General features: G+C 46.6%; 1 protein-coding gene across 2 annotated transcripts in view; it reads right to left on the bottom strand.

The window, feature by feature from the left end:
• Positions 1-17,054, bottom strand: part of VTA1 (vesicle trafficking 1) — a 568,530-nt gene that overhangs the window by 109,288 nt on the left and 442,188 nt on the right. For both annotated transcript variants that reach the window (XM_063917835.1, XM_063917834.1), the window contains exon 6: positions 16,866-17,033. In XM_063917835.1, coding sequence (XP_063773905.1) covers positions 16,866-17,033 — 168 coding nt within the window. The remainder of the gene's footprint in view (positions 1-16,865; positions 17,034-17,054) is intronic.

The raw sequence follows: 17,054 nt of genomic DNA, 5'->3' as shown, positions 1-17,054 counted from the left end.
CTTGCCATGGGCAACTTCTCCACTGGCTCTCTACTCCACTTTTATCATTGCTTAGTACATGTCCCCCTTAATCGCAAAACAACATTTCCACTGCATTTCAGCTCTGCGACAAAAGGACAAGTTGACATCATGTCAGTGATTATCTCCTCAACACAGGTGAGAGTGTTGACGAGAACAAGGCTGGAGACCACTCTGTCATACTGATTGAGTTAGAATAACAGACTGGAAGCTTTAAAAGGAGGTGGTGCTTGAAATCATTGTTCTTCCTCTGTTAATCATGGTTACCTGCGAGGAAACGTGCAATCATCATTGCTTTGCACAAAAAGGATATTGCTGCTAGTAAGAATGCACCTAAATCGAACATTTATCAGATCATCAAGAACTTCAAGGAGAGTGGTTCAAATGTTGTGAAGAATCCTTCAGGGCTCCCAAGAACGTCCCACCAAGCACCAGGACTGTCTCCTAAACTTGAATCAGCAGTGGGATCGGGGAACCACCAGTGCAGCGCTTGCTCAGGAATGGCAGCAGGCAGCTGAGAGTGCATCTGCACGTACAGTGAGGCAAAGACTTTTGGAAGATGGCCTGGTGTCAAGAAAGGCAGCAAAGAAGCCAATTCTCCCTAGGAAAAACCATCAGGTACAGACTGATATGCTGCAAAAGGTACAGGGATTGGACTGCTGAGGACTGGGGTAAAGTTATTTTCTCTGATGAAAACCCTTTCAGATTGTTTGGGGCATCTGGAAAAACGCTTGTCTTGAGAAGGAAAGGTGAGCGCTACCTTCAGTCCTGTGTAATGCCAACAGTAAAGCATCCTGAGGACATTCACGTGTGGGCTTGCTTCTCAGCCAAGGGAATGTGCTCACTCACAATTTTGCCTAAGAACACAGCCATAAATTAAGAATGGTACCAAAACATCCTCCAAGAGGAACTTCTCCCAACCATCCAAAAACAGTTTGGTGACAAACAATGCCTTTTCCAGCAAAAGTGATAACTAAGTGGGTCGGGAACAAAACATCAACATTCTGAGTAGAGATGAGCGGGTTTGGTTCTCAGAGAACCGACCCCCCTCCCCTGAACCAGAATCCGGCTTGGGACTTCCAGCCAGACTCGTATCCCAGAACAAAAAATGTCATCATCCCGATGTCGGATTCTCTCGGGTTTTGGATTCCATATAAACAGCCGCGCGTCGCCATTTTCACTCCGGACTTGGAGAGTGAGGGAGACAGACCTGTGTCTCTCTCTGTGGGTGGTGGTGGTGTCGGGTGGGGTCATTATGTGCTCTGTAGGGGTGCTGTTCCTGTCACTATGGTGTCCCTATGCCATTAGGGGTGCTGTCCTGGTTGTCCCTGGTGTTTCATGTGCTGTGAGGGGTGCTGCAGCTGTACATGGGTGTTGCTGTCCTGGCTGTCACTGTTGTATAGGGGGCACTGTCGTCCTGCATACAGTGAAAATACAGGGGTGCTGGCTGTAAAAATTTGAGGTGCAGTGAAAATAAATGTACACTGGCCCTGTCTTGTATGCTGTAAACATTCTGGGATGCTGCTGTTAAAATAAATGTACACTGGTCCTCTATGCTGTAAAAATACAGGAGTGCTGCTGTTAAAATAAAAAACACTGGTTCTGTATGCTGTAAAAATACAGGAGTGCTGCTGTTAAAATAAAAGTACACTGGTCCTGTATGCTGTAAAAAATACAGGGGTGATGCTGTTAAAATAAAAGTACACTGGTCCTGTATGCTGTAAAAATACAGGAATGCAGTAAAAATAAATGTACACTGGCCTTGTCCTGTATGCTGTAAAATAACAGTGGTGTTGTGAAAATACAGGGGTGCTGGCACTGTCCGCGGTTGCGATGTCTAGGCCCAACCTTCACAACACTGTATGGGAAGAGGAGGCTCCTACCACCACTTGAACGCCCTCTGCAAGTGCTGGGAGGAGCACCGCCAGAGCAGTTGCTGATATTGAGATTGAGGATGTCACTGTAGAAGTACACCAGGATGAGGAGGATATGGGTGTAGCTGGCTCTGAGGAGGATGTTGACGATGAGGATTCAGATGGTGATGTGGTTTGTTTGAATAAGGCACCAGTGGAGACAGTTGTTGGCCATAGGATGAAAAAACCCATTGTCATGCCTGGGCAAAATACCAAAAAATCCACCTCTTCGGTATGGAATTATTTCTCCACCATTCCGGACAACAGGTGTCAAGCCATCTGTTGCCTTGTCAATCCATAATAAGTAGGGGTAAGGACATTGACTACCTAGGAACATCCTCCCTTATACATCACCTGCAGCGCATTCATCATGTCATTGTCAAGTTCAGAAACTTTGGGTAATAACGTAAGCAGTCCACTGACATCTAAATGATGTCGTTTGTTTGAATATTATTTCTCTGTGAGGATGAGGATGTAAACACTGAAGGAGGGGGGAAGGGGGAATCTGAGGATGAGGGTGATATTTGCCACTGCAGAGCCAGTTTGTGCAAGGAGAGATTAATTGCTTCTTTTTATGGTGAGGGCCCAAACATAGTAACATAGGGGGTCATTCAGAGTTGATCGCACGTACCAACTTTTTGCTGCTCGTGCGATCAACTAGACGCCGCCTATGAAAGGCTGCGATCGCTTGTGCAGCCCTGCTATGCTAAAAAAGTTGTGTGTAAAAGAAGACTAGCCCTGCAGTTACTTACCCTCTGCGATTAATCCACCGATGAAGGTCCCAGAATTGACGTCAGACATCTGCCCTCCAAATACCTCGACACGCCTGCGTTTGGATCTCCACGCCCGGAAAACGGTGAGTAGACACCCCAATCTGCCTCTCAATCTTCTAGCGATCCGCGCTGAGACCACTTTCATCGTTACTGGCGTAGTTGCCCAGCGACTACTGTCGCTGAGCAATGATGCACCTGCGCATCGAGTCTGCCGCGAATGCGCAGAAACGACCCGTTCGTACCACTGCTTTGAACTGCAGCGTGCAAACGGGTCGGAATGATCCCCATAGTTTTTGAGGTTAAAAAAATGACAATTTGTCCATCGGGTTCAACCTATTTGTTTTCTCTTACTCTGTATTAATTTTTAGGATTAATTTAGTCTGTTGCTAATGTTGCCCGTTGTGTTTATTCCTTTTATTTTTATTTTTTTAAATAACTATAGTGCATGACTATGCACCATAACCCATTATATCCTTATCCATTAGGTACTTATATAGCCAATTCTTAAAAGTGTTGACCGAGTCCGCCATTACTACTCTCTCAGGCAGGGAATTCCAAACAAGTATTGTCCTTTGTCACAACTGAGGGCTGAGGCTGACCTGGGAAAGCCTCAGAAGTAGGGGCTGGCGTGTATGTGAACCGTGGAGGTTGAATAGGGTTCTTGGACATATAGGAGGTCTAAGCACCGTTTGCCCAAAGGCGTGACCACAACAACGGAAATTATAAAACAAAGTCTGTTTATTGAACACACAGTTTAAACACCTTGGCAATTCAGGTAACTTCAATAATAGATGTGCAGGATAATATAACAGTACAGTTCCTGGGAGCGCAGTGGTAATGAATACTCTGGCTATGCAGAATAAGGTGAGGCAAAGTCCTTGCAAGACCCGGAGTTGGAAAGTCCGTAGGCCACAGCTAACCACTGCATCAGGGAACGAGCAGGTACTGCCCAGCAGGTGACACTTTGGAAGCTGGAATTTGAACAAGTGCACAGAGGTTGAAGGGAACATGGAAGAATTGCCGGGGATGCCGGATGGAACCGGTGAGTATTGAACTCACCTCTGTAGAGTCTGATGGCGAGTTTCGATGGTGAACTGTGGTTCGATGTTGTATGGTAGATGAAAGCGGATCGATCCTGGAACACCGCAGGAGATGGAGAGCAATACTGGAAGTGATACAGAACACCGCTGAGAGCTGGTAGTGACACAGGAACACCACTGGAAGCAAAACTGGAACAATGCTGGAAGCTGGTGATGAAGTCACTGTGGATCACGAAGGGCGATGTTGGTAGGCAATGAGAGCTGGGAGTGATACTGGAACACCACTGAAAGCTGGAAGCGAATCTGCAACAACGCTGAAAGCTGGAAGCCGTGATTGATCACTGCAGATCACAGGACGCAATGCAGGAACACTGCTGGAGTCAGGCAGCACCGCAGGATGGAAACTGGTGCGGGGTCTCTTTAAGTGGAGCAAGGTTACAGGAGCTGGAATACCCAGAAGCACAAGCTGGAACATCCACAAACAGGAGACACATATATCACTAGGATAGACAACCAAAGCACTGACGATTAGGCAGCCTTGATGCATGATATTTATACCAGCTGGGAAGCAGGTATTGGCTGAGCAATTAGGCAAAGTCCAGAGCGCAGTGGATAGGCTGTAAGGTATCATGTGATGAATCCAAACATGGCTGCGCCCTTGTTTGATTCTGGAGGGAAAGTCTGTTTGAACTTAACATGTGGGAATCTGCAGTAATGATGGCGGAGGCCGCGGAGGGCAGGAGATGCCATTCACTGTGACAGGAGGAACTTGCTGTGTAGTTGCCATGACAGCGCTGCCAGGATCACTGAGGGGAGACTGAGGCAATGTTGTACAGCGCACTGCACGCAGACAGCGCAGGTGGGATCCAGGCTTGGAGCGCTGGGCTAGTCTCAGGAGGCACTTACAAGGTAAGAAGTGGTGACCAATTACCCAGATCGTGACATCCTTACTGTGAAGAAACCTTTACCTCTGTGTGTGTGTGAAATCTCCTCTCCTCTAAGCTAAGCGGGTGTTAACGTGTCCTCTGTGTTGATCTTACCAAAAACAGATCCCCACAACAAACCAATCATTTCAGCCATAGTCGTGTGGTAGACCTTGTCTCTAAAATGATTGGTTTGTTGAAATATGTAAAATGTCTTGTTTATACAACCTAAGGGTGGGTGGGAGGGTCCAAGAACAATTCCATCTTGCACGTCTTCACTTAGCCACATCATTCCAGGGGCACTGCCCCTCTTCCCTATCAGTCCAAGGGTGCTGCCCCACTGCTGTTTAAGTCCAGGAGTGCTGTTGCCTGTCTGCTCTGCAATTCTCCAGGGGTGCTGCCTATGCTGTATAAGTCCAGGGGTGCTGCTGTACTTGATACTAAGTTTAAATGAAAGCCTAGAGGAGATATGAAACAAGCTTCAAAATCACAAACAGATTTGTGAAAACAGAGGTAAGAGAGAGATTTTCTGATGGCACATTAGAGAGAGGTTCTTCTCAATTATTTCATGTTAGTGACTCACTCAAATGAATGGCTCCAATTAGTCAACCTTAATTTTGATTTATTATTGATGTTCCACATTTTGGGATTATTTATTTACAAGATGCACATTTGTTGTATAGGGTTCTTTTCCTAAAGGCTGCGTAGAGCTATCGCAAGACCTAGCGGGGTTAGAAGAAGAGAGTTTTAGTAATCTTGCATTGCATCAGCTTTCCATTGCACTGCAACACTAGATGGGGCAGGAGCTCCCGTGAGACACAAACAGTTACTGAATAAGGCCCAGCGTGGAGTCTCATGGTGACTTACAGCCAGGAACATGTCTGGCTTGCCAGGCTGAGGAATGCTGTGGGCACAGAGGTTAGCATTGATTCCTCCCACAGTCGTACTTATAGTATGAAAAGATTTTCGACTGTAGAGTGGTAAGCTCCACTAGGGCAGGGGCTCAATAACAAAAAAATACTGCACAGTCCTGCTTAGTACTGTACTAAACCCACCCAAACTCAACTTGCCCCATCTGGGGCTGCTGTGGGGGCTCAGGAGGGGCTGCTAAAACATCTAAGGGGCTGCTTTATTTAAAAATTAAATATGAAAAAAATAAACAAGACACACAGGTATGCTCACATGCGTGTAACTGGGAGCTGTGAAAAACAAAAAATAAGGCATCTGCCACAAAATATGTAAATAAAAATGCAATTAAAAAAATGGAAAAAAAAGAAACCCACGAGATTTCCACCACATAAGTCTCCAGACTCTGTGGAGGGGGAAATATCCAATCTTGATCCTGTGGTAGACACGAGTTTATTTGCATCCCAGCATTAAATCCGAGATTATCTTAATCCCTAAAAATGGAGAAGGGGGTACAAATTTGGAGGCTTTGGCCCCTAGTTTTTCAGTCTGTCCAGTAACGTGGTAATTAATTGTATATTTGCTTGGTTGAAGTCCTTTCCGTTCCATACCAATATAGGAGTGGAGGTGAAAGCCTGTGTGTTGTTTCTGATTGCGTGTGCCTCTCTAATATTTAATCACCTTCTTGACACTGTCCTCTTCCTCTTGACTCTTCTCATAATGTGAAAAGTCATCGAAGGAGGTGATATGTTTGTAGCTAGCTATGATTCGGAGAACTTGGCGAGTTTTTTCCAGGGGGACCACCTTTCGCTGAAATGGTAGGTTTATTAAACTGTACATGTCCTGTTTAAACAACAAAAGGGTGGGTGGGAGGGCCCAAGACAATTCCATCTTGCACCTCTTTTTTCCCTTTGCATTATGCGCTCTGTGGGGCCCAGTTTTTTAAAACTGCCATCCTGTCTGCCACTACTAGATGGGCCAGGTGTTTGTGCCGCCCACTTGTGTCGCTTAGCTTAGTCATCTAGCTACCTCGGTGCAACCTTTTGGCCTAAAAATAATATTGTGAGGTGTTCAGAATAGGCTGGAAATTATTGAAAATTAATGTTATTGAGGTTAATAATACCGTAGGATCAAAATTACCCCCAAATTCTGTGATTTTAGCTGTTTTAAGGTTTGTTTGTTTTTAAATCCAGATCCAAAACCAGTGACGTGCAGGCAAGGCAGGCAGAGGCTAACCTGTCATACTCCACAGAGTTTTGACTATAAAAATTATTTGAAAAATCCAAAAGAAGATATTTCTAACATACAAATATCATCTTTGTATTATTCTAATCATTTTTACAGTCAAAACTCACCACACTGCACCTCACTGGGTACTGGGTATATAACACATATACAGTAATGTTCCATCTGTTATTTGTAGTCACTGTGAAACAATGTATGTACAACTCTGAAAGCAAATATCCGATGTTTCTGATTTATTTGCAGTTGTTGAGATCAGTAATTTTTATTTTATTGTATCTAGTAATTTAAATGAAACTATAGTTTTAATGTATAGATCTATTCATTGAGAATATTTCAAATAATCTGGGACTCCTTTAAAACAGAGATGCCTATTCACATATAAAGCAGGCACCCGCTTTACATGCATGAACATTGATTTAATCTTGTTGAAGACCAGCATTTTTGACAAACTATTACTGAGTGATACCTAATGAACTCTTAACATCTCTGTGTACCTACCATAAGTCACATGGGAGGTTACCAGTTCTGTAGCCAGTAACACTGCGTGCATGATAAAACAGGCACCGGGGCGACACTCCTAATTAACAATGGAAGTGAAATAAATATAACCTGAACTAGTACATGAAGTATTCTTTGTAGATATCAGAGTCAGGATTTCCCTCTGATAAAGACTCATAATATTGTAATAAGGATCATAAAAATGCTTGTAAAAGATTCCAGGCATAAACACTGGATAAGAAAAGGAAACACCTTGCTCATTAGCAAGCAAAGCAAACGGATCTTTAAAAATGAATGTGCTATCTTCATCTACAATTTGTTTTTTTTATTTTTTCAAAAGCCTTTTAGCAAAGTGTAATCCTGTATTTGCATTACTGTCTCTCTCAAGTTAATACAGGATGAGTATCCCATATCCAAATACCCGAAATACGGAATATTCCGAAATACGGACTTTTTTGAGTGAGAGTGAGATAGGGAAACTTTTGTTTTTTGATGGCTCAATGTACACAAACTTTGTTCAATACACACAGTTATTAAAAATATTGTATTAAATGACCTTCAGACTGTGTATATAAGGTGTATATGAAACATAAATGAATTGTGTGAATGTAGACACACTTTGTTTAATGCACAAAGTTATAAAAATTATTGGCTAAAATTATCTTCAGGCTGTGTGTATAAGGTGCATATAAAACATAAATGCATTCTGTGCTTAAATTTAGGTCCCATTGCCATGATATCTCATTATGGTATGCAATTATTTTAAAATACGGAAAAATCCGATATCCAAAATACCTCTGGTCCCAAGCATTTTGGATAAGGGATACTCAACCTGTACAAATAACTGTGAACTGACTAATTTAAAAATAGTGTGAGGGGTATGGAAGTAATGTATGTAAGCACGAAGCAGACGATTCCATTTACATGCCTCATTACTTAGTTACATCAATAACACAATTTCTTATGAGGAGATGTATCAAACCTTAGAGACAAAGTGGAATAGATTTTCGCGGGACAGTCCCATTTTTCTTGGACTATCCCACCCGCGGGTCTCAGTGGGGGGAGGGCAGTTGGGAGACCTCTCTCACCTGTTGCTCTGCTTACTGTAGCAGATCAGTGGTGAACAGGGCAGTAGAGAGCCGGGCCCTGGTACTTTTCAGGGAATGTGGTCGTGCACAAATACAAAAAAAATAAATGGTACTTTAAGTGCCTCCCTGGCAACACTACAGCCCAGCATGTGCTGGGCTGAGAAGAAAAGCTGCAAATGCTGCTGACAGGTAAGGTAGGAGGGGGCACTTGGGCTCCCTCTGGGCCCCTCCATCAGGCCTGCGCCCAGGTAAATTGTACCTTCTCCACCACTCTGTTGTTACCACTGAAGATCACTGGGAGAGACTTAGCACAAATTTGGATCTATTCGGATTTTTCTTATGGGCATTCCAAAACACGTGAAAAACGGATAGCCAATAAGATGACATTTTGAGATCAGAGTAAATCTGAACCAGCATATCTCTAATTTTAACAAATATTATGGAATGCAAATGTGTATATTACATAAAAGAATAGTTCTTTTGCATACTGAAGCTTCGTTATATGTTAATGATGCTATACTATAGCTCTCTACTAGCCCTTCTTGTGGCTTGCTTAGACTGCTGTTCATTTCCTTGACATACATAACAATTGTACAGTACAAATGCTATCAGACAATAGCAATGACATAAGTACATTGACATATAATAAACAGTTTAAACCCTTATTATCATAGCATGCTAAAACATTACAGTACTCTGTTAGAAGTAGCCTAGAAAATAGGATTTTAATTACTTACCGGTAAATACATTTCTCGTAGTCCGTAGAGGATGTTAGGGTCCACATTAGTATCATGGGGTATAGACGGGTCCACCAGGAGCCATTGGCACTTTAAGAGTTTGAGAGTGTGGGCTGGCTCCACCCTCTATGCCCCTCCTACCATACTCAGTCTAGAAACTGTGCCCGAGGAGACCGACAACTTCGAGAGAAGGATTTTACACAGATAGTGGCGAGATTCACGGGATCCGGTCTGAAGATCGACAGTGTCTAGGTCGACAATGTTTAGGTCAACCACTATAGGTTGACAGTCACTAGGTCGACAGGGTTTCTAGGTCGACATGAGTTTTTCACATTGTTTTCTTTATTTGAACTTTTTCATACTTAACGATCCACGTGGACTACGATTGGAATGGTAACCTGTGCCGAGCGCAGCGGTAGCGGAGCAAGGCACCTTGCACGAAGCCATGCGAGGGGACATGGTGCACTAATTGGGCTTCCCAGTCACTGTACGGAGAAAACGACACAAAAAACCCCATGAAAAACTCGTGTGGACCATTTGACCTGTCGACCTAGAACATGTCGACCTAGAACATGTCGACCTAGAAACCATGTCGACATTCAAACCCTGTCTACCTAGTGACTGTCGACCTATCGTGGTCAACCTAAACATTGTCGACCTAGACACTGTCGATCTAATGATCCACACCAGCTCACACACAAGGGAAACCAAGATAACTAGCTTGAAACATCAGCAACGGCTGAACAATAATACTTACCAAGTAACAAAACAGTCAGTGCCATAACTAGGTGTGTGCGGATGGGGCATTGCACACAGCACAGTGTCTCTGTGAGCGCACCATCAGCATCCACACTTTGGCCGCCTAAGCTGCAGTGCTGCCCGCTGTAGTGTAATGTAGTGTACATTAGTAGCACTGCGCCCGGCTCCTACCCTGCCGGAGGCAGCGCTGCTAATATACAGTACCTTAGTTACAAACACAGCAGGCAGTGCTGGACAGTCTGTGTCTGTGCAGGGGCGGAAGTCCCGGAGGCCATGCAGTCGGTTGCCGCCGGGAGCATCCAGCAGAGAAGAGGCACCTTCTCCATTGCTGCCAGCCAGTTACATTCACTGGCCTCTCCCTGACAACCCCGCTGTACACTGTGCTTCCGCCCCAACACTAGTCTGGCCGCACCGCTCCCGAGTCCCGCATCCTGCCAATACGGCTGGCCGGCTCCCGCCCGCACACTACTTCGGCTGCCCTGCTCGCACCTCGACACCCCGCTGGCTATCACCTCCTGACACCCCGGCTGGCCGGCTCCCACACGCAGCAGCAGGTTCAGCAGCGGAGCGGCAGCTGCATGAAGAGCTGGTAAGAAGATGGGACTGACAGGGGAGAGTGACAGGGTAGGCTGTGTTTGTATAACTATATATATTGATGAGTGTGTGTATATGTATACATGTGGATGTTTGTGTGTGGCTGTGTGTGTGTGCACATATACAGTAGGTGGTTGTGTGTGTATATGTATATATGTGGCTATGTGTGTTTATATGTGGCTGTGTGTATGTTTGTGTGTGTGTGTGTGTGTGTGTGTGTACAGTATATGTCATATGCGAGTGTGTTTGTGTGTTTTATATGTGGCTGTGTGCAGGGCCGTTCTCTTACATGTCTCTTCCCTCCCCATGCCTCTCCCCCCTTCCCTCCCCATGCCTCCACCCTCCTTCCCTCTCCTCCCCATGCCTCCACCCTCCTTCCCCCCCCTCCCCATGCCTCTTCCCCCCCCTCCCCATGCCTCTTCCCCCCCATGTCTCTCCCCCCTCCCCATGCCGTAATGTGTAAAAAGGGGGACGCTGTCTACTGTAATGTGTAAAAAAGGGGACACTGTCTGCTGTAATGTGTAAAAAGGGGACGCTGTCTGCCGTAATGTGTAAAAAGGGGGACGCTGTCTGCCGTAATGTGTAAAAAGGGGATGCTGTCTGCCGTAATATGTACAAAGGGGCGCTACTGAGCAGTGTAATTTGAATGATGGAGACTACTATAAGATGTAATATGAATTATTATTATTGTGTGGCCACACCTCTTCCTCATAAAGCCACGCCCCTATATTTTTTGCGCGCGCCTACGGTGCGCACTGCACCTGTTTTGCATAAGGGGGGGCGCTGATGCCCTATCTTGCACACAGCGCTAAAATGTCTAGTTACGGCACTGAAAACAGTACTTAACCAAGAACTAAGCAGTACTGAATAAAGTAACCACTGCAGGATCACGAAGCGCTGGGCGGGCGCCCAGCATCCTCTACGGACTACGAGAAAAGGATTTGCCGGTAGGTAATTCAAACCCTATTTTCTCTTACATACTAGAGGGAGCTGGGGTCCACATTAGTACCATGGGGATGTACCAAAAACCCAGAACGGGAGGGAGAGCGTGGAGGCTCCTGCAGAACTAATTGACCAAACTTCAGGTCCTCAGCGGCCTAAGTATCGAACTTGTAGAACCTAGCAAACGTGTTCGACACAGACCAAGTAGCCGAACGGCAAAGCTGTAAAGCAGAGACACCCCGGGCAGCCGCCCAGGAAGAACCCACTTTACGAGTAGAGTGGGCCTTAACAGACGTAGGACACGGCAATCCTGCCATAGAATACGCATGCTGGATAGTGAACCTGATCCAGCGAGAAATCGTCTGCTTAGAAGCAGGACACCCAAGTTTCTTGAGATCATACAGGACAAGCAGAGAGTCCGATTTTCTGTGACGAGCAGTCCTCTTCACATAGATTTTCAGAGTCCTTACAACATCCAAGGACTTTAATGAAATTGAGGAGTCAGTAGCAACTGGCACCACAATAGGTTGGTTGATATGAAATGCCGACACAACCTTCGGAAGGAACGGACGTGTCCGGAGCTCAACTCTATCTTCATGGAAGATCAAGTAGGGGCTCTTACAAGATAAAGCCCCCAACTCCGACACATGTCTAGCAAAAGCTAAGGCCAACAAAGTGACAGCCTTCCACGTGAGAAACTTGACCTTAACCTATGGTAGAGGCTCGAACCAATCCGATTGGAGGAACTGTAACACCACGTTAAGATCCCAGGGCGCCAAAGGGGGCACAAAGGGCGGCTGGATGTGCAGAACCCCTTTCAGAAAAGTCTGAAACTCCGGGAGGGAAGCCAATTGTTTCTGGAAGAAAATGGATAGGGCCGAAATCTGGACCTTTACGGATCTCAACCTGAGGTCCATATCCACACCTGCTTGCAGGAAGAGGAGAAAACATCCCAGTTGGAACTCCACCGTAGGAAACTTCTTGGACTCACACCAAGATACATATTTTTTCCAAATACAATGGTAATGTTTAGACGTTAGTCCTTTCCTAGCCTGTAACAGGGTAGGAATAACCTTGTTCAGAATGCCCTTCCGAGCTAATATCTGGCGTTCAACCTACATGCCGTCAAATGAAGCCACGGTAAGACTTGATAAGCAAACGGCCCCTGCTGCAACAGGTCCTCCCAAAGAGGAAGAGGCCTCGGCTCTTCTAGCAGTAGATCCAGTAGATCTGCGTACCAAGCCCTCCTTGGCCAGTCTGGAGCAATGAGGATTGCCTGAACTTTTGTTCTCCTTATGAGTTTTAGAACTCTTGGAATGAGTGGAAGTGGAGGAAACACGTACACTGACTGGAACACTCACGGAGTCACTAGGGCGTTCACTGCCACGGCTTGTGGGTCCCTCGAACTGGATTAATACCGCTGAAGCTTTTTGTTGAGACGACAGGCCATCATGTCTATTTGAGGTACACCCCAAAGATCTGTTACCTCCGTGAACACCTCCGGATGGAGTCCCCACTTCCCTGGATGGAGATCGTGTCTGCTGAGGAAGTCCTCTTCCCAGTTGTCTACTACCGGAATGAAGATTGCTGACAGCGCCAACGCATGTTTTTCTGCCCAGAAGATGATTCTTCTTATCTTTGACATTGCAGCTCTGCTCTTCGTTCCGCCCTGTCGGTTTATATAAGCCACCGTCGTTACATTGTCCGACTGCACCTGAATGGCTGGATCTTGCAGAAGATGGGCCGCTTGGAGAAGACCGTTGTAGACGGCTCTTAGCTCCAGAATGTTTATTGGCAGGCCGGATTCCAGACTTGACCACCTTCCTTGGAAGGTTTCCCCCTGAGAGACTGCGCCCCAGCCCCAGAGACTTGCATCCGTGGTTAGTAGGACACAGTCCTGAATCTTGAGCCTGTGGCCCTCCAGAAGGTGAGGTAGTTGCAGACACCAGAGAAGTGAAATCCTGGCTTTCGGCGACAGACGTATTCTCTGGTGCATGTGTAGATGAGATCCCGACCACTTGTCCAGGAGATCCAGTTGGAAGGGCCAAGCATGAAACCTCCCGTACTGCAGAGCCTCGTAAGAGGCCACCATCTTCCCCAGAAGGTGAATGCACTGATGGATCGAAACCTGGGCCGGCTTCAGGACATCCCGGACCATTGTTTGTATCACCAACGCTCCAGAAAAAACACCCTCTGCACTTCTGTGTCGAGGATCATTCCCAGAAAAGACAACCTCCTGGTCGGCTCCAAATGTGACTTTGGAAGATTCAGGATCCAACAGTGTTCCCTGAGCAGACGAGTCGTGAGAACAATGGACTGCAACAGCTTCTCCTTGGACGATGCCTTTATTAGCAGCTCGTCCAGATACAGGATTATATTCACCCCGTTTGCAAAGGAGAACCATAATCTCTGCCATCACCTTGGTGAACACCCTCGGTGCCGTGGAGAGGCCGAATGGCAGTGCCTGGAACTGAAAATGACTGTCTAACAGTGCGAATCGGAGAAAAGCCTGATGCGGCTGCCCAATCAGAATGTTGAGGTACGTATCCTTGATATCTAGGGATACCAGGAATACCCCTCCTCCAGACTGGATATCACCGCCCTCAAGGACTCCATTTTGAACTTGAACTCCCTCAGAAAGGGGTTTAGTGATTTTAAGTTCAGAATGGCCCTGACCGAACCATCCGGTTTTGTTACCACAAAAAGGTTCGAATAGTAACCTATGTTTTGCAGATGAAATGGAACTGGTACAATGACCTGGGACTCTTCCAACTTTTGAATGGCTTCCTGTAGGACAACCCTGTCTGCCAGCAAAACTGGCAAGCCTGATTTGAAGAATTGGTGAGGTGGGGTTTCTTGAAACTCCAGCCTGTACCCCTGGGACAAAATATCCTGTACCCAGGGGTCCAGGCCAGACGACACCCAGACATGGCTGAATCATTTGAGCCTTGCTCCCACCGGCCCTACCTCCAGGCTGCGTTGTCCACCGTCATGCTGAGGACTTTAACGTACCTGAAGCGGACTTCTGTTCCTGGGAACTTGCAGCAGCAGGTTTCTTGGATTTTGCCCAAGCTCCTCTAAAGAAGGTGTTAGACGGCTTGGTCTTTCTTGATTTGACAGCCCGAAAGGACTGTGACGTAGCTGCAAAAAAGGGTTTCTTCGTAGCAGGCGCAGCTGAGGGAAGAAAAGGTGACTTAACCGCGGTTGCCGTGGAAATCCACGCATCCAACGCTTCCCCAAAGAGAGCCTGACCTGTGTAGGGTCCTACTCTGCGAGCCGAGACAGACATGGAAGATATCCCTGCAGCCATCGAACCCAGGTCTTTCATGGATTCCACCATAAATCCTGCAGAATCCTGAATGTTGCGTAAAAATAATTCAACGTCACTTTTATCCAATGTATTTCAATCTTCAAGTAACGTGCCTGACCGCTTTACTATAGCTTTAGAAATCCACGCACAGGCAATAGTAGGACGTAATACCGCCCCTGAAGCCGTGGATATGGATTTGAGCGTAGTGTCAATTTTGCGATCAGCCGATTCTTTTAACGCGGTAGATCCTAAAACGGGTAAAACCACCCTTTTAGACAGTCTGGAGACAGACGCGTCAACAATGGGTGGGTTTTCCCATTTTTTCCTATCCTCCTCAGGAAAGGGAAAATCAACCAGAACCTTTCTAGGGATCTGGAATTTTTTCTCCGGGTTATCCCAGGATTTCTAAAAATAGCGTTTAATTCCTTAGACGCAGGGAAGGTTAGCAAGGTTTTCTTATTGTCAGTGAAGAAAGCCTCCTCAACCTGCTCAGGTGTTGTATCTGCAATATTGAACACATCTCTAATGGCCTCAATCATCAACTGCACCCCTTTTGCAAGAGATGCCGCCCCCGGCAGCACCTCCCCATCACAGTCTGCCGTGTCAGAATCAGTATCCGTGTCATCCTGCATAATCTGTGCAAGAGCACGTTTATGAGAGTGTACACTAGGGGGCCCTGAGGGAACAGAACCGGACCAAACTGCTATAAAGTTCTGTAAGACCTGAGTTGCAGTTTCATTTTGTGCAACCCTAGTAGATATCTGAGAAATCATACTTTTGATAGAGGCTAACCACTCAGGCTCTATTGCAGGGACCTGCGCTAAAACAGTGCAATGCTGATTACATGGAATGGGATCATCCTGAGAGGAATTATCCTCTGCAGCATATGACACAGAGTCCCTGGACATAGTTTTATGGAGACAACAAACACTCCACTCCACACACACACACACACACACACACACACACGGAAGAGGCAGACAGAGGTTCCCCCCTAAGAATGCCAAGAGAGACACAGAGATTGGAGCCAACCCACACACAGTGCTTCAGGATATAGGGAAACCCCATACACAGCGCTTACTGTGCACCTTAATAGGTTACACAGTATAGATATACAGCCTCCACCCCCCCCCCCCCCCCCTTCTACAACCCCCTGGTTCCGTACAAGGCAGCTGGAGTTGATCTGGAGGGACAGCTCTCCCTGTCAGCGCTTCTGCAGGCAGGAAAATGGCGCTGAATGCTGCTGGGTCCGCTCTGAGAAGCTCCGCCCCCTTTCATGGCGCTGCTTCCCGCTCTTCTGAAGATTATACTTGCCTGAGGAATTGTGCTGGCAGCGATCCTGGGACCCTGACAGACTTGCTGGACAGTGTAGGGTGTAGTCGCTGGCTCAGGGCGCCCCTCACAGCGCCACACCATGTACCGCTGAGCCCCGGAGCGCCCCCTACCCTGTTGCCGCCATCTTGACATCGGCTCCCCGCTTGCCAGGGGGACCAGTGACTAACTCGCCACTGATCTTCTGGCTCTGTAAGGGGGTGGCAGCATGCTGCTGGGGTGAGCAATCCCCTGTGGCGGCGAACATTCGATCCCCTCAGGGGCTCAGTGTCCTGTCAGCGGAGATAGTGGCTCAGACACCGCAGGGCGGACACTGCTCCTGTCCTTAGTCCCTTGAAGCAGGCAGGCTGTTGCCAGCAGCCTCCCTGTGCCTAAACTCTAAAAAATATAATAAAACTAAAAACTCCTATGGAGCTCCCCTAGCTGTGACCTGCTCCTCCGGGCACATTTTCTAAACTGAGTCTGGTAGGAGGGGCATAGAGAGAGGAGCCAGCCCACCCCCTCAAACTCTTAAAGTGCCAGTGGCTCCTAGTGGACCCGTCTATGTACTAATGTGGACCCCAGCATCCTCTAGGACGTAAGAGAAATATATAATTTGACAGAGACTATAAATCTGAAAGCTTATTGCTTAGGTTCATCTTTCAAATAGGCTGTACTTAAATCGAGTGATCAGACATTTTATTTCCCCTTCAGTTAAGTCACTAAAATACTCTTTAAAACTGCAGTTGGAAATAAAGTGGCATGATTCTGTCTGTATAGAGCAGCATATAATACAGGATGATCCTACCTGTGCTGTGTGGAATCTCTGCTGGAGTGTTGGCCGGGGCGTGTGCCCCAGGAGGAATCTGGATTCCGCTGTAGTTAGAAGTCGGCATACTACCAGGTTGGTAAGTGGAGCCTGTCCTCTCAGGAGCTTCATTGCTCATAGAAAAGGTTCCCTGATCATCATCTTCGTCTGTTGAAAAATATGTTACTT

Source organism: Pseudophryne corroboree, chromosome 4 (assembly GCF_028390025.1).
Source record: "Pseudophryne corroboree isolate aPseCor3 chromosome 4, aPseCor3.hap2, whole genome shotgun sequence".
Taxonomy (NCBI): domain Eukaryota; kingdom Metazoa; phylum Chordata; class Amphibia; order Anura; family Myobatrachidae; genus Pseudophryne; species Pseudophryne corroboree.
This window is presented reverse-complemented; position numbering and strand designations above follow the sequence as displayed.